The sequence below is a fragment of the Dermacentor silvarum genome, chromosome 2, assembly GCF_013339745.2.
Source record: "Dermacentor silvarum isolate Dsil-2018 chromosome 2, BIME_Dsil_1.4, whole genome shotgun sequence".
NCBI lineage: Eukaryota > Metazoa > Arthropoda > Arachnida > Ixodida > Ixodidae > Dermacentor > Dermacentor silvarum.
The window spans coordinates 208444223-208471874 of record NC_051155.1 but is presented as its reverse complement, the minus strand read 5'-3'; the positions used below and the strand labels follow the sequence as shown (position 1 = coordinate 208471874).

The following is a 27652-nucleotide window of genomic DNA, read 5'->3' as shown; positions in this document are numbered from 1 at the left end:
TACTCAACAAAAAATACTTTTGGAAATTCGCTTTGCAGATCTTGGGCTGACTTTATGCAGTACTGTGGTACTCTCACTTGGACCATCGGTCTTTATATCCATATATATTTAGGTATGAAACGCAAAAACATTCCCACATTAAAATGCTCGATTTTTTCATAATTTATTTATTTATCTTTCATTAAATTATAAAATTCAAATAGCAAAAGGTGAAATTCACACTAATGCTACTAATATTATTATTCAAGATCTAGGTTACCCTTTACCGCAACCCTATTATTTACATTAGGTGTTATTATTTTCTTTATTTTCACTTGTTCCTGTCTACGGAATGCTGACAACTTTATTACACATTATTTTCTTCAGTTTATGATCGGTTTTCTTGATATATTCGTTCACAAATCTTTTTGTTCATTCACCATACCACCCGGTTCGTGGCATATTCCCTCAGTGGGTTTATACAATTAGCAAAGTGTCATCATCATTAAATTATGGGGCTTTACGTGCCAAAACCACCATTAAAGATGGTGGTTTTGGCACGTAAAACCCCACAATTTATTTTTTTGTCATCATCATTATCAAGTTGCGCCTTCCGGTGTGCTATTCTGGACATTGTCATATTCCGCCATATTGTCAAATATGGTAATTTCACTTGGAGCAAATCAGCGAGGCCGTATCAGCCATCTGGGATTGCTCTGGGCCAATAAGAGTTGACAAGACGGGAGAATTCGACAGTATGGCGGAATTTGTCGATGTCCAGAGCAGCACCCTCGGTGATGTAGTGGAAAGATTCGGCTTTTCTTCCTTCTCTTACTTATCCGGATCTAGCCACTGGTCTCTACTAAAGCAATCCTTTAATTTCCTACTGCTACATTCGTCCAACCTTTCTCAAATTTATATTTGGGCTACCCCATTGATAGGCCTCACGCTATCTTCACGCCGGAATCTCAGCATTTCACAAGCATTTTGACGGTCAAATCATATTTGTGGCCAAGCCTCAAACAAGGGCTCTCCAATCCCATCGTTCATCTCGTGTTCATGTGCGGGAACCGGTGCCACGTAAATCAATATCTGCCGCACCATTACACTCTTCTTGCTCCAAGGCGTTCACGTCCGCGCTTCGATCCTGCCTAATGGAAAGACACGTTCTGCCGAAACCTCAGTGGTTCATACTTCCCCTCTTTGACAGTGAAGTGCGCCGCGCAGCTGCCCACCAAAAGCGGTACGCAATTTCAAGCCAAGCGCGTGCCACGAAGAATTACGATAACGTCGTGGCTTGTACAAGAGAAAGGAGCGTTCTTCGGCGCAGCGAGATGACCGGCGTTATACGTAAACCACGCCGGGCGGTGTTACACGTTAGTCTTTCTCGGCAAAGTACAGCACGCTTTCTCGCGAGATCCGTTCGATCTTGCGACGTAGTATATGGACGATCTGCGGCTTTTTCATTGGAATTCCCCGGAGATTACGCGGAGCGTACGTTCGCTAAAAGAAGGCCGGGAGCGTAGCTTCGCGTGTGGTAGTTGTAGCGTGTCTCGCCTTAGCTGGAGGTTGTACGTAGCTGCGGCCCGGCAGCAGCCCGGGGCCTGCCTGGCTCAACGTTCCATATTTTATGAGCATTAGACGTCGCAGCTTCCCGCACGGAGGCCTCCCGCAACGCATTTGATCGCGATTTATCCCTCCGCAGACTCTAACTCCCGGTTTATTTTTTTTCTCTTTATCTCGTTTTGTCTGCTCGCAATGTACTATACTTCCATGTTGGGTTCGCCTTCGTAAGGCAAGTTCCCCTGGCGGAGACGCGTATATTGCGATGGACGGGATATAAATGTGTACAAACAAAACGCGAGCAGGCGCCGAGAAGCACGGTAGCGGAGAGAAGCTGCTCGCAGGTGCGCTTTCGACGATAGATTTTGTGTTCGCGCGTGGGATTTTTGCGGGTCTTACACGTAATTCCCCAGCTGGCAACTTCTCAGAGTCGTTTATAACGCAGTGCCTTCCGATGGCCAAATAATGGCGTAGCAACTGAGACTCGAGGCGCGACAGGAGCAGGCCTTACTTCACGAGCGTTAGCACTTCCCGTTTTTCTGTCCTGCTGGCGCGTCTGATTCCGTAGCGTAGCATCTAGTGGCCGAACAGATACTGGAACGTTACGATGGGTTTCTTCAAAAAAAAAAAAGAAATAAAGACAATCATGGTCAGCAGCCACTGCACTCTCCACTGCCTTGATGATTTGGCTTGAACATCAGTGGATGTGGTCTACTCGCCCGCGTCCATTGTAGCCTAGAGAAATGGGCGTGACTTGTCCTCAACCTGTAACGCAAGCCATGGCCTCCGTAACGCAGCCAGTCACGGAGTTCGAAGTGTCATCGTCAGATGTTTCTTGGCCGTGCGCCGCATATTATGTGCGCAAGAACGGAGCTTAGCGGAAACAAGGGAAGTTAAAAAGAGAGAAAAAAAAAGGTAAATGAAAAGCATGGAGGTTAAGATGGCTGAGCCCGGTTGGCTAGCTTGCTCAAGGGAAGAGGAAAAGGGAACAAGAAGCTGAGCAGACGGAGATGAGTTTCCAGTATGCACGGACACGCAGAAAAACACCCATGGAAGAAGTAAGAAAAGAACAGACTGGTGGGCTAGTTGGTGCTGCATAGCTTGAGATAAAGCGCGAAAGAGCACGCAGGACCACAGACGGAGACGAAGACACAGCGCTGTGTTTTTGTCTCCTTCTGTCGTCCTGTGTGCTCTTTTGCGCTTTACCTCAAGTAAGAAAACTACCCTCATGGTGCGTCAAACACACTCTTGTGAACGGGCGACGGCGGGTGTTTCCACCTAGATCGCACGACTTAATGTATTCGTAAGTATAAAGACGAGAAACTGCGCGGTATGAAATAAAATGCAAGAACAAGAAGAAGGAAACTACCTCCGCGCGTAGGCGTAATTTTCAAGAAAGGCAGAAAAGCATGCCGGAGCAAATATTCACCACAGGACGACGCATGTTCCTGTTGCCGCAATAGTTTGGAAACAACTCAGCACATCCTAATGGCATGTCAAGATATTAACCCAGCAAGAACTCTAGGGAAAGCCCATATTCCACTATATCGTTGTTGTGGCTAAGTTTATTATAAGTTCTCATGGTAACTGCGAATTAGGGCAAATGAGAGTACGTTGATGTTTTAAAGATGTGTCCTACCTAGGCCGGCTTTAGTAAATCGCATTGCCCGCTGTGCACATTAAATGTCTTTAGCACCTACGGCTGCCCGCGAGCGCATTATTTCCTGGACATCAAAATAGGTAGCAAGAAAACCCGCGTGTAAAAAAAATCCTGTTGTCAAAGAAGGAATGAGGAACTTTAGAAAGAGTTTGCAACAACGGAAGAGATAAATAATGCAGGCTTCTTGGAAGCGCATATTCACTTTGCTTCCAAAGCCACGCGAAAATACTATGCACATGAATATATTCATGAAATATATATTTTTTCTTCTTTCTTTCTTGCACAAAAAAAAAAGAAAACTCGAAGGCTGAAAATCCCAATAAAAAAAAAAAGAGAAAACAGTGACGCAGGAATGGCAATCTTTACAAGCGTAAAGACAGAAGGAAAGAATGAACTCAAATCCGCATATGGTAAGCAGAACTGGGGTTTATTCCAGTTAGCGTGTTAAGGAAGTGATGTGAGGCACAATATAATAAATTTCCGCCATTACCGTGATGCTTCAAACGAAAGAAACAAAAAGACAGTCTACAATGACTGCACGTACCTTTCTTTGTTGCTATATTGCGCACACAATCAGGTCCTGTAGAATTTACTGCATTCGAGTATACATTTGATCGGAGGGTACCTTCTTCATAAATGAGTGTCCTTTCACTACTGTGTATCTAGTTTTACTCCTCAATTCTGTATATGTTTCATCTTTGTTTTCTTTTTATTAATGCAACTAATCATCTGGAGGAGCACGCTACGGGCACTCGGCTGAATTTTGTCATCTCTAGTTATCCATACGGTTTCTCTATCTCTGTATTTCCCATCATACATTTAGAAAGTCAGTGATACTCCTTGAGGCATCTCCTGTATCCTCCATTTGAATAAACCCAAGGAGCGGGTAATGGCACTCGTTAACAAGGGCGTTTTTTTTTCGCAACTACACCTCTTTTAGCGGCACATTCGCGCCGATTTGAAAGCGAGAGATAACCGTTCACGTAACTGCGGAGCTCCGTAGATTGTGGTGCTCTAAAATGTTCGAGTGCATTTATTCGCACTGTAGTCTTAGCATACGCATGGTCTCACCTTCTGGTTTCTTTGAATCATTTCGCCACTATCGCTCCTCCCCGCTTCTTTCTAGGTCATCGGGGAGAGAATGTAGTATTTTAATATTCTTTAGTACAGCTTATTGATTGAAATGAAGATTGTATCTGCGCAGAAACGTTAATACGCACGTATAATTGACTCCGATTTGCCTTTTTAGACATGACTGTTGAAAAAAAAAGAAGAAAAAAAAGAAAACCCTAAAAATTTACCACTTTACGTCTCGAGTGGCATAGGTGCTTTGGCCATATCGTTGTGGCATCTGCATATCTAAGCTAACCCAAAAAACCTTATTCAAATACCAGGGGCGCTACCGAATACTTCTTTCGTTAAGTTGTATTTCGTGCCAACTTTTCCTTCACGCATGCCGGTCGCGTGCACACATCATCTACATAAGTATTTCACACACTTTAATTTTTAGAATGCTATAGCATCAAACATTTCTCTCGCGTCCAGAACGCTGGAAAATACGTACCTCTAAGAAAACCAAACCTTCGTAGGAGACGCCGACGTGAACGACATTCAAGATGGCCTCGAGTGTGGCTTGCATTCCCAACCATAATAAAAAGTTTTTCTTTTCTTTTTTTTCGCGTTCTTAACCAACAGCTGTCAAAGCGAAAATGCAATAATCCTTGTTTCATCGTGCATTTTACGACAGTCGAGCGTCAGTTTCCAGTGCCTCGAGAGTTCTATATAAATTTTATGAGGAAAACACACATACAGAAAACAAGTTATGAGTAAATCGTAGTTTAGATATAAACGTTATATTTTGAAAAAAAAAGTAATACCATCTCGCAAGACGCTTCGATGGGGGCGAAATGCTGAAGCGCATGTCTCTTCTTCGCCGCGCATCGCGGTTTCCCAGCTAAACCAACCGCACCTTATTGGAAAGTACATGCAATATACAGCAGCGCTTTACTTCATCTAAAGTCAAACTTTTTGGTGGAAAAGTCTCTTTGCTCTTGAAAAGCTGCGAGCCACGAAATGACGGACACAGGTACGAAGATTTTACTGCTTTATGCAGAATCGTTGGGAATGGATTTTGCTTAACGTTGTAGTTTAGGCAGTAGCGAAAACTGTGGAGAAACGGCAAGAATCAGCCGCGAAAAGTCGCGTACGTAAAGGAGGGAGCGCAAAAAATTCTGACGGTAGCGCCACACATTTCACAGCGAATGTATACGTTCCAAGTTGCCATTACCTACAAGCTTTGCATGTATCGCTTGGCTTACCAGACAACTATCGAAGAAAAAAATTTGTCGCAGTTTCATCCGAAAGGCGAAGCACCCATTGCGATAGCAAATTAGTAGAGAGCTATACGGAGTAAGTATAGTAGTTTTATCAGCTGTATAAACTTGGACATGCAGCAGCACCAGCAACGCGCAGAAATGTCGTCGACGCCGTCAGCGTTTTGCCCGCGTTCGCACCGAACGCACGCGGCGTTTTTATATAAATACGTATTTGGTGCGGCAGCTAAACGTCGCCTCCCCTCCCTCCCTACCGTCCCCCCACAGCCTTTCGCGCGACGGAAAAAGTTGCGTTTGCTCTCTATATGTGTAAAGGAGGAAAGAGACGCTTAATTCTGCAGCCCTTCAGAGAGCACGGCGCAGAACGCGCGTTTGCTCTCCGACGTGCGTTCGCTCCCCGTGAAAGCGCGCGTCCCTCGCGCCCTTTCACTCGCACATACAGCGTCCGGAGAGCGGCGACGATTTCATCGCCGTTGACGTCATACGGAACCTCACGGCGACGGCGACGCCGACGGCAGAAATCTGCTTTGGAGTGTCCATATAATTGCTATCGCAATAAAACTGGGCAACATAGAGCAGTTTCCGCAGAGAAGACTGGCAGCCGTCAGGTATTTGTTTCGAACGAAGGCTGTAGTTGCAGCACCGGCCGCGTTAGTGCCGTGCCTACGCCGTTCTGCTGGTAAGTTCGAGGTCGTGGTTTCTGTTCCCCCCATTGCAGCCGCATTTCGGCGAAGGCGTAATGCCGAAACGATCGTGTACCCTGCTTTTCGCGCAATAGCGTTAAGTGCCCCGTGTCGCAAAAAATCTGGTGTCGGCACAGACCGTCATTTGGCAAAGAATCATTCCGCACCACGACCATGCCAGGCCCTCCGTAGACACTAAATACTTCTTTTACCACTGAAGTTGCTCACACTTTGTCTTATATTCTTTATAAAGTTATTCCTCGGAATTTTGAGAATGACAGTCCATAAACAAATGTCATGAAAGAAAACACTGACAGCGCGTGTATTTTATGTTAAATCTTCTCCGACTGAAATATTAAAAGTGGGAAACAGTAACAGAGGATCGGCCCACGCATGAGGCCGCGTTTCTATACACCAGAAAGCGCGCCTTCGTGCATAGCGTTCACCACCAGCGTTTCCCGGTAAACATTATGGTTACATAAGTTGCAGTTACGGGGAAGTGTGAGAAGCAGTCAAGAATCTTTTAATCGCGCACAGTAACGTCCCGCAAACATGCTTACGTTTAACGTACGTAAGCCGACAAACGCTATTCTAAAACTGTCTAATACTGCAGTGCCTAGAATATACTTATTCTAGGCACTGTACTAATACTATCACGTTCACTCTTAAATGCGAAGCTTAAGCGTCTTCCAAATTTTAGTGCAGGTTAAAGAAACCAAGGTGGCCAAATTAATGAAAGCGCTCCAATACGACGCCTCTTATAGCCCCAGTCTTGCTTTGGGACGTTAATCCCCCGATTATTCAAATCAACCGATGCAGTTGCAGCATGACAGCAAGCTGGGACAGGCGGTGACAACAGCGTTCATGAAGGACAGCGCAGTCAGAACTGGCGTCGAAAACCACGTTTGAGTACCGCGCTCGTCTTGTGTCGATTCTTGTTGTCTCTTCAGTTCGCGCTACCCATCACGAACAGGCGGCGTCGGCGCATGGCGTCTCTACTACCGATGGCTTCTCAGGAGTTTCAGTGGCGCCCTCTGGCGCGTATGAATTCTAAGTTAGGCATTGTTTCCTTCCTCCATGAAGTTGGGTCAGTTAGACTTCGTAGAACATGGCGCACAGTGCAGAGGACGGGACAAGACACTACGAACAAGACACCTGCTCTGTTCGTATCTCCCTTATCAGTCGTGAGCGCTGTTGGACACCTTGCGCACAGCGCTGCCTCCATAAACACAGAACACATGTGGGTCGTTTCCAGCCCAATGCACTACTATACGAAGGTCAATTCATGGTTCACAGCCACTCTTACACTTGTTCTACGCTACGATTTTAGGATAGAGAGGTTTTCAATAGACAAACCTGCGACATTGTCGCGGCTAATAAACAACAAAAAAGGTTGCTTTGCATTGTTGTCAATCCCCTTGCTATGGGTTCGCAACGCGGGAGGGAACCGGAAGCATCTAGGTGCTGTTTGCATGCATACTAACCGTAGGTGGTGTCCACATAGCACCCTCAGAGCGGCGAATACCTCAGAGCTATAAAAATTAATAGGACATCGAAAAAACTAAACAAAAAATAAATGGAGGAATGTGGCTCCGCGTCGCGCCATAATTTTCTAATGACAGAAAAACAGGCCAGGAAGTGACACGGACGCATTCTGCCATTATTAGTCACTGTCCAACTTCATTATATTTCTTGTATAAGCTGTTGCATGCGCAACAGTAGTGTGTTGAACGGACCTGCGAGAATACAGCGTTCAGCGGTTGCTACTGCTTGGCACGCCTTAACGTGAGAGGCCAATGTTTTGGCGCACTGCGATGTCTTCGCTTATCGGAAGACAAGTGAAACGCCCATGAGAAACACAGCTATAAAGTTGTACAGAACACGAGAAAGGGAATAAATTGTGTTTCGAAGGGGACTTGTGTTTCGTCTAAATTTTGGAACTGTTTTACAGCGGTGTTGCTATACCAAGTCACCCAGGTTTATGTTGTAGTGGAGAACGCTAACAACGAGCTGAAATACGCACAAAAAGCAGTTTTGTTCAATTCATTTGAGTTAAGAGCGTTAAAAGCGTGGGTAGTCAAAGACCATGTATATATCCACTGGTGTCAGCTTACCTGTGCAACTATACGAGAAAGCGAGTACTGGATACAATGGGGGACGAGGGGTATTGTGCGTGTTTTGGACGCCACGTTCCGCTTTGCCAAATGTGAAAAAACAAGATGTGAATCTATTAAAGCGAAAGAGAAGGTGACGGGCTAGGTGGTAGAAAATCTTTAATGAAACACAGGAGACCGAGACAGACAGTGCTTTCAGCTTGTTAGTACCGTGGATGTAAGTGATGCATCGATTTATTGCCGAAGGCGCCTTGGCACCACCCCTGTCTCCTTGGTCTTCCGGTCCTTCTCACAGGCCAGGTCCAGACTCATGAGTTAATTGATGCCAGTTAGGCTTAATTGCTCAATGAAAGGAAGGCCACATTGTCTGACGCTGGACTTGGCAGCAGCGACAGCAAGGTTTACTGAGATTGTCAGTACTAAGAGAAGGTATTATCCAAGTTTGAAGGACAGCCTTCGAACTCGAAAGAAAGGCAAGTTGGAGTGTTTTTTTTTGCGAGTTATTAAATGACACTATTGATGATTTAACTGGTAACATTTACTGTCGTAGTTATTGTCCGGAAAAGCAATTGCCACCAGTGTATTTCAACGTTGCGCTCTATGTCCATGCAACATTCGGAAGTTCAGTTGTAAAAGAAAGGGGATAAAATATATGAGAACAAAAGTGTGAGCGTAATTCATCGGGGAATAGAACTAGGTTAACGCATAAGCCACATGCCTAATGAGAATTTTCATGGCACAGGTAATCTGACCTAATAAGCTCTAACTGTGTAAGCAGCGATTTATGCTTTGCTCTAATTTTGCATAACAGGGACTTTATAGGAGACGTATAGCCTTAAAAAAACTGCTCCGCTTAATATGGAGCAAAATCTTATCACATACTGAACAACCTCCGTCGCGAGACGAGAGAAAACAAGGAAGCCGACGAGTTCCCTCGTCTGCTTCCTTCCAAGGCATGTTTGCTTCCTCGTCTGCTTCCTGCTGACGGCATGTTTTCGAGAAACATGTGCCTTTCACAGCCGGTATTCTGACGCAACGCTGAACCAGCTTCGGACGTGCTATACATACATATATATATATATATATATATATATATATATATTGTTTTGGAAGTTTTCAAACAAATGATGGTCAACATCACCGTTTCGCTTGCGTTGCAGGTGGGTGCACTCGTGCAAGAATTGCCAGAGGAAACCACAGATAGGAGAAGATCGAAGGCGGAAAATCGATGTGTTTTTCTCTGCTCGTCGACACGTAGGGGCAAAAGTTAGATCAGATCTTTTTTTTTATTTCTTCATTCCATTATCCCATTTTGTTGCATTCTTTTGTCCCTGAGCTCAGCTGACGATCCCGTTAAATTCGATCCCCCTCAAGGCAGCACAACGCCGAACAGGTTCAGCAGCAACCAGTTATCGCAATCTCTTCCGAACAAACTGCAGGAGGCGTATCGGGCTCAGGAGAGCCGTGATCACCCTCCGGGACGGCTAGGCTTTTTCTTTTTCTACGTTTTATTTCTGTCTTAACGAGGGGTGAGCCCAGGACGCTGCACTTGTGATGTTTCAATAGCCGCGCGTTATCAGTTGCTTGGGCAGCAAAAACAAGAGTTTACAAAAAAGGTCGTACCTCATGTGCTTTTTTTTCTTTTTTTTAACAACAACGTAGTACGTTGGACAATGCTATAGCGGGAAATTCAAGAAACGAAACGGCAGCAAATTAGATGTTTGCCGACAGGGAAGTGAAAAATATGTTCTTTTTTCTAAACACGATTACCAACCCAAAAGAAAAAAAAAGCAAGACAGATAAGGTAACGAAGTACAATGCCACTCGAACACTTTCTAACATAACACATTTGCCTTTATGTGTCTTACGCTTTATATTGCAAGTGCGCATTTCAAATTATGAGCACTGTCCCACTAACCCCAGGATGACGGCGACTTGAAGTGGTTTCTTGCGTGAGCTGTCAATCATATTGGTCAGGGCTGCACTTCGTAATACAAGTATAAATTGTAAATAGCGTTTCATACAATAGGTGTTTTAGTCGCATAACAATATGCTTTGCTACTAACACAAGCTTCTTAATTGCGTAAAAAACAATACGCCGTAAGTTTACAGAAACTTGGTGCATTGTTCTACCAATAAAGACACAATAAAAAATGAAGATTTATACCTTGAGGCCATTGAGGCCAATGGCCAATGAGGCCATTTTTTTAAAAAAATTACATCTCTCCACCTAGCGGGTTTTCGCTGAACTATTACGTCATACCTTGAGGCCAACTCCGATTTTCCGGTTCAAATACAGTAAAACGCAGTTCTTTTGTGAGATAACCGCTGTACCGATTGAAATTAAATGCGCTTTGAGAGAGAAAGATACAATATAATGACTTTAGGAACGATAATTTCGATTAAGGGCCTAGAATGTTTTCACAGAAATTTAAAATTCATAGTTAAAAAAAAAAAAGAAGAAAGAAGCACAAAGCTTACACATACGTAACTGTGCACTAAAAGCAAATATCTCAGTTCTATAAACTTCCTCTCGTAACGCATCAAAAGCAGACAAATTTGATACACGAATTTACATCTTATATGTAAAATTAAATATAATTCACCATTACATTAATATATCGGTGTGCTTTAGAGATGCCTGTCAGTCGGCATTGTAATTATGTTCAGGTTGTATGTAACAAGTTATTCAGTTGTTACACAGAACGAAAGTGCGCATGTTTGATCCTCATACAGGGGGTATCAAGCCTGTTCGCTAGAACTTTCATTCGGTGCACACATAACCTTTGTATATATATCCACAATTATATCCGCCGAAATTGCGACTGACACCACAGCACCCAGCCGCCAGGCAGCCACGCAGATCTTGAAAAGTCGGGAAAGAAAGCTTTACTTTAATTATTGTGTGACGTATATATATATAAGAGTATCCGATGCCGCCAACAGGTGGCGACATCGTCCAAATAGCTAATACTAAAAAAAAAGAAGGTACACACAGGACCAGTGCGTTTCACTCGCCAAAATAAGACAACGTGCTAAGAAACAGCGCCAAGACAGCTAAAGGCCCACGTGGTCGTGTGCTCCTAGTTACCGACGATGTGACACCGCGACTGGTATTTTTTATGGCAATCGTCACGTTTATTCTACTGGGATAAGAGGATAGTAATTCAAGTCAAAAGAGACAAAAGCGTTTACAATTTTGTCCTTTAATTTGTATTCTCGTATTCTACTTCATTGTTCTTTTTGCTGTTTTCGTGATTCGATCCTGCAAACCAAGCGACACTGCGTCAAAATTTTGAACTTCGGTGATACGTTAAGCGACTAATAAATGTTATTATAATCAACTCTATTTCCCGGTACGGAACTTTATATCATCAACAACTTTTTGTGGAACAGCTGGCTCTTGTTTTCTTTAACATACACAACAATTGTTTCTATAGGCATCCTTCTAATTAGCTCTCCCTCTCATCCATCTAGCTGCGCTGCTAACTTTCCTCATGGACGCTCACTTCAGTCTCTGTTTCTTGGCTAATGCAATCCAAGAAAACAAAGAACATCTCTCGCAAGATGATACATAGCACCTGAGTTTCGAGATGCTGGCACAGCTCTAAAGTACGCTCAAGTATGTCGTAATACACAATGTAATGCAAAAAAGAAAAAAAAACGTAAAACTTTAAAAGTGACGCATGGTTGCGACTAAGATTGAAAGATCTCCAGGCGGAGGGTTCAGCAACCGAGGTCCGGAGAGAAATTTATCACGTCACTGACAATCTGTTCGCCGCATGAGTTCCTTCTGGGAATAAGCGACTTTTCCGGCCTAAAGCCCCCGGGAGCGATGGTCGCGTCAGCGCTCTTTGTTCTCAGCTAGACGATATCCGTCGGGAATGTTTTGTTTTGCTTTTCGCACGAGGATTTTTCTCAACGGCGCTCTTCCTCAGCGTAGAGCGCTGCTTTATCTTTCCCCGACGTGTGACGTGCCCCCGAAAAGAGAAAATATATACGTAGACGTACGGGCCCCGCTCACACGAGGGCGTGTAATTACTTGAACGTTTTCATTACCGAAGTGCCTTTCACCTGCATATGACGAGGAGTTCATCTTTTTTTTTCTTTTTTTGAATTCTTTGACATTTCAACGACTTCGATAAACAAATTGAACGCAGTGGGTCTCTTTTGTTTGTGTTTGCTATATTTCGTGACAACCCATATTGAGATTAAGGTCCTGTGACATCGTCATAATGAACGCGCTCCTGAAAGCTAAGCTACGTACTCGGATTGAAGCAAGCAAGTGAAATGTGCGTGGGATAATTTTTTTGCCTTTCGACAACTTCGCTTCCAATCATCTGTAGTGCACTGTGCAAAACACGAAGGTTATACTAACCTGAACGTCGGTCTATTCACTGAAATTAAGATTCGCCCTTTGCAAAACACCCACTTCTACACGTTTACTCGACGATGCACGCCCTGCACGAAAGTGAGGGAGCTATAGCTTTGAAGAAAGCATTTGACCTAGTTAGAATGAATGCGTATTTGTCTTTTTTCTCTTCATTCAGTAAATATCAGTCAAAATAGCGAGAAAATAACTGAGTTGTTAGAAATTATTTAGCTGTTCATTTTCCCATTAACAGGTTGCCGCTTGTCGCCGTCACCACAATACCGATCTAACGGAGTGGATTGTAACTGATTGATCAATATGTTCCATCATTCTTTTATTATTTATTTTGTACGCTCAGGTTAGAGCTCACTACAGTAAATATTGCATTGAACAGCAAAAACGAAAGCTCACATGAAAATGTGTTAATATAATAACCAAAATAAGCTGAGCGCACTATTAGTGATATCCTAGCGGGGGGGGGGGGGGGGGTAATTCTTGGGTTTTACATGCAATAACCAAGGATCTGATTATTAGGAACGCCGTGGTGGGGGACTGCGGATTAATTCCGACCAATTAGGGTTTCTTAAGATAAAACTAAAGAATGGTGCACAAGAGCTTTTGCTTTCCGTCCCATCGAAAAAATTGATACGACAAGATACAGTGGAATGATCGATGCTGCTGCAGTTGGTAGAGATAGACTTATATATAGAACAGTCACAAAACGATAAATGAATAAAAAAGATAGAAAAAAGGCAAAGGAATTATAGGCATAGCGTCAACATAGGGAAAGATTATCGAAGGAAATGGAAAGAAAGTGCGAAGAGATTGCATTCTAGTTATAGTTAAGAGGCGAAGAAGAACCATGTCATGTATTCACAGGATGACTGGGAACAATGATGATTAAAGGAACAAAATGGGCGAATCAACGCAATCGAAGACGTTGAAGCATGAAGTGAACCAACGAGATTATGGAATTTATAGGCATAGGACGTGTTCCGTTGACGCATGACAGGGGTTATCTAAGACCTCTTCGAGAGGCCTTTGTTCTTCAGGGGTCTTGAAGCTAGCCAATGTTGATCATGAGGAGATCCGCTTTACTAAGGAGACAGCATCCTACTTCAGATAGTAATGACTGGAGTGAAAGTAAATATATTATATAAACTCATATATTAATATATTCAGATCTAAGTGGAAAATAAATTCACATTCTCGTCTATAGATATTAAAGAGCGTTCGTGAAACTGGACCGGACAAGTAGCACTGACATGAGTAGCTAAGGTGGCGTCGCCTCGTGACCCAGGGTCCACACACAGACACGCACGCACAAAACCCAGATAGTGTTTTATGCAATTGATAATTACTTATTTTTCTGTCTTTATTTCTCTCTCTCTCTCTCTCTTCTTTTTTGTGTCTTTTTTTTTTTTTTTTTTTTTTGCAAGGCGCGCTCCAAGAAATACTTCAGGCCCGTTCTACAAGTGAGCGCTTCTCCACAGCAACGTAACGCATGCGGCGGTGCACGCTTTACAGGATACCGAAGGAAAGCCAGAGTGAGCATTCTTAAATAACTTTATTTTCGTTCTTCTCGCGATAAAACGTTGATTACTAGAAAATAAAATCAAGGCCACATTTTCATTTCTTTTTCATTTAATTTTGCGGCGAAACGCCAGTGCCGATACGTCAGTGTGCTGTCACTCATTTCAAAGTATTTTCTCGCTTTTAACCTTTTGTGGCGCACTTATACCGTGTGTCAGAAATTAAGCTTTACGAAATTTTTAAAACCCGCCTGCAGCAGGTAGCATAATTCTTATCACTGAGGTAGGTTATTCGAAGAGGTATACCTTAGTAGCATGAGAAATTGAAATACATATTCAACTAATTAACAAAAATTCACTAATTAACTACTTAGTTAATTACTTTACGACACATATTGCAATTTACGAATTGTAGACGGTGAGCTTCTCAGGCAGATCCACTTTGAATGAATTTCCAGGATGACACCAGTTTGGATATATGCGCCATCAAACTCGTCGTAAAAATGCACTGTTGTTCCACTTACGTTTTTACCAAAACGCTGCTTTATACATTGAAGCACAAAAGTAACTGGAACACCCATGTATTTCGTCCCACACTTTGCGAAATAATATCTCGAAACTGGTGCCATTCTGGAACTTTATTTCAAGTGGATGCGTCTTGCAAACTCGCCGGTTACAATTCGTAAATTGCAATATGCGCCGTAAATTAATTAACTAAGAAGTTGACTAGTCAATTTTCATTAATTAGTTGAAAATGTGTTTCGATTTCTGCGCTACTAATGTCCGCCTCTTCGAATAACCCAGCTGAACGATAAGAATTATGCTACCTGCCACAGGTGATCTTTGAAAATCCCGTAAAGCTTAATTTTGAACACCCGGTATTTCTCTATGCTTGCTAAATTCAGTCGCTGGCTCCTTTAGACTTCAATGTAGTTCTTCCAAGAAAGAACTGGCACCACTGTGAGCTGGTACGGGAATTTCAAGGCAGAGTCCCTACGTGTATTTCGCGATTTGCTTATTTTCTGGCTTATAAGTCCTCTTCTCCTACAGTAACAGTGGCTTTTTTTTATATTGTTGAAGGATGGTTTATTAATATGAATGAATTTATTTTTCTTTTAAGTATCGCTTTCAAATGTTGCCCAGAACAGCGTGCGACGCCTGCACAAAAATTTTGGCACTAACGAGGATCCAAGTACTTCGCGTAAATATGCGGTATTCATGACCCGTGCTCGTCTTGTTTGCTGTATACCCTGCATTCACTCGGAAGAGAGGGACATCTCTTAATTGAATTGTAATTATTAAGAAAGAAGAAGTTAAAGGCATCAAATGTTGAAAGACAAGGTAGATATTGCTCTTCACGTATAAGTCATGCCAGCTACAGCCTCTTCGCAGTGTTCAAATCTCATTTTCAGAAAATAAAGGGTCCGATGAATACATAAAATTAATACCTGCACCTGGGTAAATCTACGTAAATATCTTAAGCCATTAGTTGTGAACACCCATAAAGGACTAGCGATGACATTACCTTGTTACAACGGCTGAGCGGAGTCAACGTTGTCATTATAGCTGACAATGAGTTAACAAAGATTTGCGCCACCGTGCTGAGAAAGAAATACCGGCTGACCTGCAAGAAAAGACCTGACAGGTGCTTTGTAAAGCATGGTAACAAGTTCGCAGAATTTCACACGTGCGTAGTTTTGAAGTTCGTCTTATATGTGATCGCTTTTGTGTAGGGCCAGTACGACGTTGCATCAGTCAGAGATTAGCTTAGCATAAATGCTCGCTGAGCCGTGGGGTACCATCTAGCCTCTCTTCACACTGTCGATATTGCAAGTGTACTCCAAACTCTGCAGACAGTTGAGGCTTATGGTCGAGGCATGCATATCAATAATAACGGTAGCACGTGCGTAAGTAAGCCTTAATTATCTTACATAAAGACTAATTGTGATACCTAAACAATTATCACAAGATGCCACAACAGCAAATCAAAACACCGCAGTCTTTTTTTTTCTGTTTTTTTTTTTCGTGAAAGCTTTAATAACACAGCATATGACTGACCTGGTAACCGGAATCGACAAGACGAGGCATCAAAGAAGCTGAGACACTGACGTGACACGAGCAAAGTTTTATTCTTTTTTTTTCATGCGTTTAATATTTCCAACCAGATCAAGTCTAACATCCAAGCAAGTTTGTTTTGACACCCAAGGTGGTTTTTTTCTTTCTCTCATATTGCTTAGGCAAGTGCGTTTGCTTCACGAAAAACGTCAAAGCTGTCTACTGATATTAAAAACGCCACTGTGCTCAACCATCTTTTCGATCGGTGCGTGTTCGCCGAACGTGTGTCAAATCGCACGTGCGAAGAAGGCGTCACAGCGCGCGTTCGCTCCAGAGTTGAACAAAACAACATCAACCACTTAAAAATTCTTTCCAGAAGCCATCAAATCAGGTGAACAAGTGTCGCGCATGTCTTTGTATTCTTTTTGTTTCTCCTCGGTTACTTGTATTACTATCCAGAAAGCGCGCCACCCGCCACTGTTTATGCAAACAACGCTAGCGAAGCGTTCACATTTTCAGCTCCGGATGGGAAGCCAGAGAAGCCAAGAAGAAAAAAAAAAATTCTAAACACGCGGAAACAGGGACCATAAGTGAGATAGCGTGGCCTCGTGTCGCCGACACATTCACACGAATAAATTCACGACGACGGCGCAGCGTCTAACACATTATGCAGCAGCGAAGTCTCTATTTATTTTAGGCTCGCCCGAGGCACGAACGTGTGCGTTCGTGTTTTTCAACAGCCTCGTGTAAGGCTGTTCTGATGGTGCCGCGTGCTCGATATTCGTCGACCGTCTTTTTATGCGCTTCATTTCGAGATGTTCGCTGCATTATGTTTCCATCAACACGCCACAGAGATTTGCCTTGGCCCGCTCCTCTCTTTCTTATCTTACCTTGTCTTTTCTTTTTTTTTATCGGCACACTTATCTCGCCTCATCCGTGTCTTGCCGGTAAAATGCATTAGGCGCGGGGAGCGAAGATCAAGTGAAAGATTCACTTCCTGGAAATTTTTTGCGTCGAAGCTTGTTCCAAAGTTCTCGAGGCTCAACAACTTTGGTAGACTTACGATGGCAAGTACGTGGTCAGAGAAGTGCAAACGTGTAAGTCACTTTATGAATATTTTTTTCTTGTCTACGGGTAAGAAAAAGGCTGTAACTATCCGTACAGTAAAAGTACGAAAGTGTGCTGAGAACATTCCTGACGTTCCTTCCGTGTTTGGATTAGCATTTCAACTTGTGCATAGGTGCGAATTTAAATTTGGAATTTCTGCCCCTTTGTAGTAGTCAAACGAGAGAGAAAAAAAGGAACAATCTGGCCAAATTGAAAAATCGTTTCGTTATTTAAGGGCTGCATTTGTCACTGGCTTATCGTTTTCACTAATAGTATGCTTAATATGACAGGTGGCTGGCGTATTTTCTTAATAACTGGCCAAGCGTACGAATTACATAGTAAATACGAAAACAGTGGTGATACTTTGAAAGGTAAGCAGTTTGAATGCCGACGCAGTTATAAATTTGAATATGTTTTCCCGTGAGGCTGAAATCTTTATGTTTTATTTATATTTATTTTTTGTCGACCATGTTCACAGCACCAACGAAGCGTTACACGGAAAGGCCAGGCCGAGAACACAAAGAAAACAAGCACATGTTTCTGTATCACGTCTCGTTTGCGCTGTGAGCATAAACTCTAAATTTCATCTAGATATATTACTGAAATACGTGGCAATACATTTTCGCCATTTCTGCTTTAAACAGTTCGTTTAAGACTTGAACGGGGAGCTTCTTGAAGTACTTTCCCCGGAAACAAGCATGAAAGACAAAAACTCTCCTTTGTCACGCTTTGCGGGTAAAAAATCGAAACCGATCTGCGCACGTGCTTGTGTTTGCACAGTGAATAACCGCCTTACCGCAAATGGTCAAATATTCCCGATAACGATATCGGGGATATGCCTTGTTTTCCAATATTGCAGTTTGTTCGCTGCACCGAAGAGCGTGCACCCTATTGTTTCAAGTCGTCAATTCTGTGCTGTAACGTTCGGGTAACTTAAAGGGCAGTGCTCCATTATGCTATAATGTAAAACCACTTGTGTCGCTCTGCTATCCTGCACAATCCTGAAAGCTATTTTCTTCTTAAAACTTATTAGTTGAAAAATTAAATAATTGAATGACGACTCTGATCTGAGTCGTCCTTGGCTGTTGCTTACAGCAGGAGAAATATGGAAACGAATTTCACAGGAATAGCATGGCCTATTGTGTAAAATCTCTTCATATCCCGCGTACTCGCGTAAGCAGCGCACAGTGCTGAATCCAAAGGAGGCGACTTTAGTCACGTGGGCACGGAGAACCGAAAATCGTGCAGCGAAAATTAACATTTATTCGCTGTAAAATATCAGTGACCCACCTCTTCACAGCTGGGGTAGCCGGCGGACTCCCAGAGCGCTCCCAACGGGTCCGTCATCACTTCCGGGGGTGATGACGTCATCATTACCGCGTTGCAGTTTCTGCGACGTCGGACACTCGGCGGCGGATCCCTTGACCACTCGTGCTCCCACCAGGGCCATTGCTGATGCTCTCCTGGGCATGTCATGATTGACGTTTCTGGGTTACCAGGCTACCTTGATATAGCTGACTCATGCTCGAGGACCGTGGCGTTGACTGTTCGCAGGAATGGAGAATACGGTAGCACTTCCCTTCTTGCTACTACATCTCACTACTACTAATGAATGGATGCAACAATCCAACATATACGAATTATGCTGCAATGTGGTACATTCAAAAACGAAGAAAAAAGACAGCGACGCGTGTTCCTATATACGCTTTAACTCTATACTATAGTACCACTTCTCTGTCAAAATTACCCCGAGTGAGTAAATGCTAAATTAATCATTTAAAGAGTATAAGGAACGATTGCACAAACACTGCTCGATGCGTAGCAACTATTGGCTTGTTATTTCTTCACACTTTCCGATTACGTCATTGTTAGCACATAAATAGACTGTAAATGGTTGGAGGAGCTTAAAAAGTTCAAAGCATAGTTATGATAGAAAGATGGTTACGTCATCGTTCATTTTCTGCAGCACTGTCTTGCTCTTGCGGATACGGCACCTTCTCTTTAGATCATTCAGAATTTGCGCAGTCATACTTCTAGACAACGAAAGCTGTCGTACGAAAAGCTCTCCAAAAACAACGACTCATTTAATAATTTTTTCCCGTATAACATAACCATACCCTGTATACCATAAACGGCTGACTCGGCGACATCGTTGACGTTCAAGATCAACTCAATTTAGTTCGCACCCTGGCGAAGATAAATTTCTTTCATCTCACCACAGCTGCCTGCAAAGTCTGCATTCCCTTAGTGCCGCACATCACCGGTCTCCAGTTACATGCCCGAAAAAACAAATTACCGCGTTGCAGTCGTATAAACACGCAGCTTCTAATTTAGTACCGACGTAACGTAAGAACCCGTCGACAACGTCCAGACGACCGTCCAGAAAACTGCCCGCAGCGCCTTTTTTTTTTTCTTTTTTCAGTTAACGTTCGTGTTCCAGCGTTAGACAGCTTCCATTTTCCATTGCGCAAGAACTTTCCTTTCGTGCAGCAGTAATGGAAACGGGCTGTGCCGAGACTTGCCAGCCGCAGGGAACCAGTGTTTCATTATCACTTTCGCACTTTTCCTTTGTATACTTCACTTTTGCCTCGGCTCCCAACACTGGCATAAATTACGTTCTTTCCCGGCGAAAAAATTCGCCATCTCTCTGCGGCTCTGAAGAATTCGCGCAAGACGGCCTCACCAGGGCGCATTACACACATCTTCCTATCTCTCTCTGTCTTTCCTTTCTGTTATGTCTTATCGTACATAGCTTGGTAGGGAGAGATTTAGTTTGTTGCTTGTTCGAGATGTTCGAAATCAGAGGCCCAGAATTACATTGTAGCGCGAGTTTAACAGCGTTTGCAACACGACTACGGAGAGAAGATAAAAGTTCTTGGTGCGGGAATGAAGTCGTTCCTTTTGTTGAAAATTATAAGAGAGCGCATAATTCGTACGTAGGTGTAAGGTCAGACGCAGCTAAATAATGAAAGCGACCGATGATGTAAACGTTCCTGTCACGCCGGTCGCACATGCAGATATAGTTTTGTTCTCGTTCGACCCTTTGAATATCAAGCTTCAGTGAAGCGTCGGAGGATTGTTGAATTAAAGAACACCCGGAACAAGAATAGATTATTTTATAGGCAGCCTAAGGGAAAGGCGGCGGTGAAATTTAATACGGCTTTCCGAATAAAGCCTAATTTCGTTACGCGACTACAGGAGCACAAAGCCTTACGTCCTTAGCAATAAAAAAAGAATAGGGACTGCCTAAGATCAGTGTTTCTTCGTGTGTTACTAGCGATGGAATACTAAAGCGCGCCAGTGGGGCCGCATGACCGGATGCTGAAAAAAAAAAGAAAGAAAGAAAGAGAGAACGAACGAAAGAAAGAAAGAAAGAGAGAAAGAAAGAAACAAACAAAGAAAGAAAGAACATACAACGGCGCCTTTTTTGAACAAAAAATGATTCGCTCGAGTTCGGTATAGATGAGCAGCAAGTACAATAACAAAAAAAATGCTGTCTGCCAAGTTTTAGTTATGTTGCTTTCTTATGTTTTCTCATTCTTCACTCAACTTGTACAACGGTTCTCATTAATTTCATTACTGCGTCGTTTCTGTCCGCTATCTCTCACATCAAGCGGTCTTAAAAAAAAAAAAAAAAGCTAGAGCTCTGGTTGTCGCTTATGACCAAGCAATCACGCAGTGGTGATAAAAATAAAGGGTGCAAATCGTTCTGTCGCGACATACACTTGTCTTAATGTTCTTTTTCGAAAGCAAGAAAACAGGCGTATCATTGCGTCGCCTGTTTCTTGCGTTGCCTGTTTTGTTTTTGCCCCCAGAAGAGCAATTCAAGATTGCACTTTGCTGGGTAACGCGCCTCCCAGAAGTTCAAAACATTTATTTTTACCTTCTTTCATACGCCGTAAAGATTAATATGAAGTGTTCGGCTTGCGATGGTGGACCTTTAAACATATACATTTCGCTCGCTTGTATTTTACTCAGACAGCGAAATTGCGCTTCTAAGGCGCTTATAAAAGAGAGCTTTAGTTTTTGCATACCCAAAGTTTGCGGATGCAAACCGCCGTCTTTACAAAAGAACGCAAGTAGGGCGTGGCAAAGGTCTTTGGAGACGCAAGATATAAAAGTCCCTAATATTATTTCGTGGATAACACGCACTGATTATGTTTGAACCTATATGCCATGCAAAGGGGCCACATGACTGCTATAACAGTATGACGAAAATTGCACGAAATCAAACTTGATGGTTCGCTTTCTTCTAAATGCACAATTGACCGCGGTTGTCTGCATAAATAATTTTCGGAAGGTGGCTAAATGGGTCCTGAGGAATCTTTAACAATGGCGGAACGGAAAAAGATATGCGTAGAACAAAAAGCAGGGAGGTCAAGTAAGGGCATGCCCGGTTGTCTAACCCACACTTGGGGAGGTGAGAAAGAGAAATATAGACACAAAAAAAAGGAAAGATAACAAGAAGAGCATCCAGAAGGTGCTTTTTGTAAAGCACTTGCACCACGATTAAATAGAGAGAGAAAAAAATTGAAAATACAGAGCCCTTCCACTACTGTGCAAGATAGCCGCGAAGCTGTGACTATGGTGGGTCTACTATAGTGAATATTGCTATAGTGAATTTATATATTATCATTATTGACTATATTGAACGTCTTCGGCAAGTTCGCCAAAGAGCAAGGACACCGGCGTCTTGTTTTCACCCGGCGCGATGGCCAAGTAGTGCGTTTGCTGCGCCAAGTCCGCCCCATCGTCATTGACTAGCGTATGAGGCACAGCGTTCATAGCCGCGGCACACTGCACTGCATCGCCAGGATCCTGACGTCAGGATCCTGGAAGATGTAGTTAAACGAGCGTCCGTCCCATAGCGAATCCAAAGGGCAGCAGCTGATAACAGCGCAGCCTCTACGTCACGAGACAAAGGGGCACAAAGATTGGTGGGACGTGCCGCCACCGAGTACGGCGACACTTGTGAAAAAGGCATCGACGGTGGCAAGGGGTATAACAATGGGCCATCCATCGTCCGTTTTGACACCTGTGCAAGGGCACAACTGGGCCAGAAACCGCTATGCACGTGGAGCCAAACCATCCACGCACATGGAGCCTAACAACCTCGCACATGGAGCCAGAAATTGTTGTTGTTCGCGTCGTTTTGTTCGCGGGCACGATCCGCCAGAACCTAGCCATATACAGCTTACCTCTAAAAGAAAGAGAAAAGGCAGGGATGTTAACCAGAGAAATGTCTGGTTCGGATACCCTGCACCAAAATTAAAGATCAAATGCAGCTTAAGTTTAAGTAATCAGTGTCAAAATAATTTGGACCTTGGAACGAAAGGCCAGACTCTTTTATTTTTTTCTTTCTCAAGACATTCGGCACACATTCACTGACTCTGAGTAGGAATCTCGGACGGCGTCACGGAAAGTCGGATAAATTATTTGAGTTTAGCCTAGACGGCACGTTGCGTCATCTCGCTTCTCTGTGTATGATAGCTCAAGTAAAACAAGTATGATAGCTCAAGTAAAACAAAAAGAGAAATGAAAATACAAGAGAAGCCGACCATAAGTGCACTAAGGCAATATGGAATAGAAGCAGTCAGCCTATAGCAAGGGGGAGAAGAGAGCAAGCAGGTAATGGTGAAATAAGTCACTTCACCAATTCGGTTGCAAATTTTGACTTCCTGCATTTAGAATTTCAATATTGGAATTTTAGAAAAGAGGAAGAATTTTTTCGAAAAATAGAGCTCATAAAACAGTGAAACATTCGCACTGCCTGCTTTTTCTTTCACATAGGCAATTATAGATGGCTAGGCAAACGTTCCTGCGACTGCAGGGCAGTACCAAGGCCCCTTTTTCCAAGGAGAGCATGCACCGAGCACTTTATCTCTTTCCAAATATGTGTACAGTGCCTCGGTACTGCGTCCCCGCGGTATATTGAGCTTCCTGGAGAATCCAGAAAGAGATCTAAGGGTAGCCCCACAGGTGCTGCACGGAACTTCAGCTGATCGTCCTCTGTGCAGTTGGGGTTATAAAAACGGTTTCCTTGCTTTTAGGCTGACGCAGCCAATTAAATGCGCGCAGAGCAGCATAATTACAAGAGGCACCAGCGAGCAGCAATCTGGAACTTTCATACCATACCTTCACAAGCGTTCTTACTTTTGTTGTTTATTTTAGCCGTATAAATTTTGCCCAAGGGGAAAGCGGGGGTACTTAGCGCGCGCGCGAGTTAGTGAGCCAGAATCTGGTTGTCTGTTTTTTTTCAAGTCAAGTTAACTCAAGTGCATGCCGAAGTCACTGGTTAGCGAACACGGTGACGTTGAACTCTCAGGAAAGCCCACGGGCACTGCGAAGCGTTCTAATATATTCTTTCATTTCATTCCTTCTATATATATATTTTTTTCATACTTACTCCTTCAGTTCCCTTTAGCCAAGTACAGTCTGCTGTTGTGAGAGGGCGGAGCAGTCTTGCCCCAGGAAGGTTGCGAGGAGGACATCGAGGCACCCAATAGCTCTAGGGTTTTCTCAGGTTGGTTATTAAGATACTTTTTTTTATTTACTTTTTACCGTTGTCGTTGTAGCTCACCCATTAAAATTGTACTGCACAATTATAGGGTTGAGCAAGAACTAATTAATTACATCTGTCTTTTCATTCGCTCAAATAGCAGGCAACGTACCACCGCTCTCTTATTTATGCAGCGAATTACCGTGGTATAAAGTGCGCCGGAGCCGTGCAAATAAGGGCGGAAGCGGTTCTAAACCCTTGCTTCATCGGAGATCCGAGCGCCGTGGAACGGGGCTTTAGTTCAAGTTTGCTATTCCCTCCGAAATGCTCCTCCGGTCTCGCGCCGACCAGCCTGGCCTGGGCCTCCCTCAAGTGCCTCGGCAACTGTTCTGCAGGGAAGGTGCGGGTCGCCGATTAATCATCGTTAGCTCTCGGAAATGAAGTTGGACGACGCGTTTTCGCTTCATCTTGTTTCTCCGCTTTGCACCAAGTCTTGTAACTCGTTTAAGCTGCCGAACAACTGAAATTAGGCTGAAACATGGCGTTGTAACATAATTTGTCTCGGAGAACTGTGTTCACAAAACAATACAAACGAAAAATAAAGCAGAAAAGAAAGCATGAAAGGCTACATCACAGATTGCCCTGCGGGATCATTCTCTCCTCGGTCTCGCTTTTATATTTGTTGACGGTAAAACCGACTGATATACGATCGGAAATTATTGATCACAGGCGCTCAGCGCGTTCGGATCTATTAATAAGACCAACGATTCGTCAAAACGAATTAATTTTTGTTCGCGTCACGTTGTCATCCTAGTTTGAAATCGTAGTGGCTAAAAGATCACTCAAAATTTCTAAAAACTCAGTTTCTGGAGAATTAGCTACCATGATTGCACGAGAATATGGGAACCCGCATTTCACCACACGTAGCGTATACTGAACACATTTGGACACGGATCTTCGCGGCATTTGAAACGCAAAGCGTGTGTCACCATTTCCGTCGGAAGGCCAATCTAGAACTACAAACCCGAATTCAAGTTCACCCGTTTTAATGCAGCAGCATTTAAGAAAAAGAACGTCGTTGGTATACAGCGTATCATTTCCCACCAGCCTTGACGCATAGCTCTCTCCTATTCTGGGCATAAAGCGGACGAGTTAGCCTTACGTGCGAGCCCGTCTTAGTATCAGCTACTTCACCGATTGGAGATAACGAAAGCTATATAGCTAGCACCAAAGGTCGAGAGAGGTATTGTACTGTAGCTTCGCTGTCCTTCCCGTTCAGCAAAGCTCTCGGTGAGTTCTTAGCATCTTGCGTGGTCGTAACGCTCTAATGTCTGTAGTGAGTGTGCAATTGTTAATTAGTAGTATTTTAGGCAAGGAGAGAGTACATTAAACCCAATATTCTTACTGGTGATAACACGGCGCAGTCTTACTGCGCCGTGTTACCACTGCGCAGTCTTACTGCGCAGTCTTACTGCGCCGCTTACTCCCCCAGTAGTAGTAGCGCGCGCGCGCGCGCGCGCGTGTGTGTGCGTGTGCGTGTGCGTGTGCGTGTGCGTGTGCGTGCGTGTGTGTGTGTGTGTGTGTGTGTGTGTGTGTGTGTGTGTGTGTGTGTGTGTGTGTGTGTGTGTGTGTGTGTGTGTGTGTGTGTGTGTGTGTGTGTGTGTGTGTGTGTGTGTGTGTGTGTGTGTGTGTGTGTGTGTGTGTGTGTGTGTGTGTGTGTGTGTGTGTGTGTGTGTGTGTTAACCTGGCTGATCGCCTGACAGCATGCTACTCAAGGTGCTGGGTGATAATTATGATATACACAGTAATCACATAAACAGCACATGCAGTCTCAAAACACATGCACATACACTGCGATGAGTTAGGCATTGCAAAAACTCGGTTTAAAATGCGTGGTAAATCACGATCTTCTCCTAAGGCTAGCTTATCCTGGCGTTCACGTGAATATGTGTGTGAAGGTTGAAATTTATCAAAGCTACCTTTCTCATATCAAGATGGACTTGAAGCCTAAGAGAGTCCCTTGCCTCCTGTATAATGCAGCCTAATGGCATATCCACGCTCCGCGCAACAACGTAGTGTGCTTCACCGCATTTTAGTTGTGTTAGGCGGCGCTACACCAGAATGGCCACATGAAAAGAAATATTTATGAAACTTTGAAATAAGCGGTCTGAGACCACATTCACAAAACGGGCTTTAGCTACAACTGTTCTTAAGAACAGATGCGAGACAATCGGGATGTTGGACATAACGTTAGCCAAGACTGGCTAATAACTAATATCTGTTCTTAAGAACAGCTGTAGCTAAAGCCCATTTTTGTGAATGCGGTCTGTCCAATGGCGAACAGCAATTTCGAACGAAGGGCTTTGTGAATTGTGCCCCTTATATCTACGTAGCACAAGGTAAGCCTGAACCAGGAACAGGCAGACAAGTTACGAGCTCCTAATTCATTCACCCCTCTCGCGACCATTAAATTTGACCATCTTCGGCGCACCACCGTTGACGAAGACGATGGCGGTGTTAAAAAGAAGCTCGGGGAACTAGCCGGAATAGAATACGTCAGCCAGCTGCTTCGACGCCGCGGGTACACCCTCGCCCCTCCACAGTGCTATTGATCACTGAAGACGTGATTGTGTTGGGCTAGTCAAGCATCGCTATTACGTGGCAGAGGATGACGTTATTAAGCTGGCATGCCTTACGTCCCAGGGCCAATAGTTCGTTTTGATGCAATTTCAGTTTCATCAGAGGTTATGCTTACGTGACGAGAAATATAGGAAGTGGCAGTAAGATGGAAAGGGGGAGAAGGAAGGTCAGGGGCAAAAAAGAGCAAAGCGCCAGAAAACATTCGGATGCAAATTATTTATCATAATTTTGCGATAAAAAAAGTGTCTTAACATTTTTGCGTAAACACGCTGCTGAAAATGTAAATAAAACCGTTTTCATGTTGGTTTCCATTCTACCCCCCGCGGTACAAACACGTCACTAGACTTTGCCTGCTCTCAAGTGGCGCGTCTTTCGCAGTCCAGACGCCTGCTTCAAGGTGGCCCCTTTGTATTTTTTCTCCACGAAAACTCCCATTTCTCCTTCGGGCCGGGAATCGTGCAATACACTGTTTTAAGGCGGGTTGGGCAGTGGTATGTCAAAAAGGAGGGACGACGTGAGTTTTATGAGCTGTATGAGTTTGAGGGCATCTTAGGGTGAACGCTTAGGCTGCCTTTACGGGTCTCATGCCAAGGTTTTCACGGATAGCATCCCGGTCACAGACCACGTGTCGAAAACCGGTGGCCTAATCGATGCAGCAGCAGGATACCTAGGCACAAAAGCTGGCGCATCCACTTCCTAACAAGAACGCATCCAGAAAAATATGAAGAAAGTAACAGAAACAAATCATAAGTAAAAAAAAGCCGACTTCACCAAAGCCCTCCAGCACATACTTATATGTGTGTATTGCCTGGTCGAGCTTGAGATAGTCAGAATTTGTGACTATCGCGACGGATTTTGGAGAATAATATCCCCACTCACAGCTCCAAAAGTATGTTGTAGTATTCTATAAATGAAATTTTTCATCCATGGTACTTGCATTTCTTTTTTTTTCAATAACACGTCTTCCAGACACCTTTGTTATACATCTTGGAATTTAACTCCGACGGCGCTCCTAATAGGCGAATAGGAGAGCGAAATTCATAAAAGGCAAACTTCACAATACCCTCTACAAAGACGTAGACGGCGCAGCCCAACTTCAATACACCGACGACAGG

At 43.7% G+C, this 27652-nt stretch overlaps 1 protein-coding gene across 1 annotated transcript in view; it reads right to left on the bottom strand.

The window, feature by feature from the left end:
• Positions 1 to 27652, bottom strand: part of LOC119442500 (uncharacterized) — a 121168-nt gene that overhangs the window by 92939 nt on the left and 577 nt on the right. Inside the window, exon 2 of the mRNA XM_037707399.2 lies at positions 18689 to 18861. Coding sequence (XP_037563327.1) covers positions 18689 to 18861 — 173 coding nt within the window. The remainder of the gene's footprint in view (positions 1 to 18688; positions 18862 to 27652) is intronic.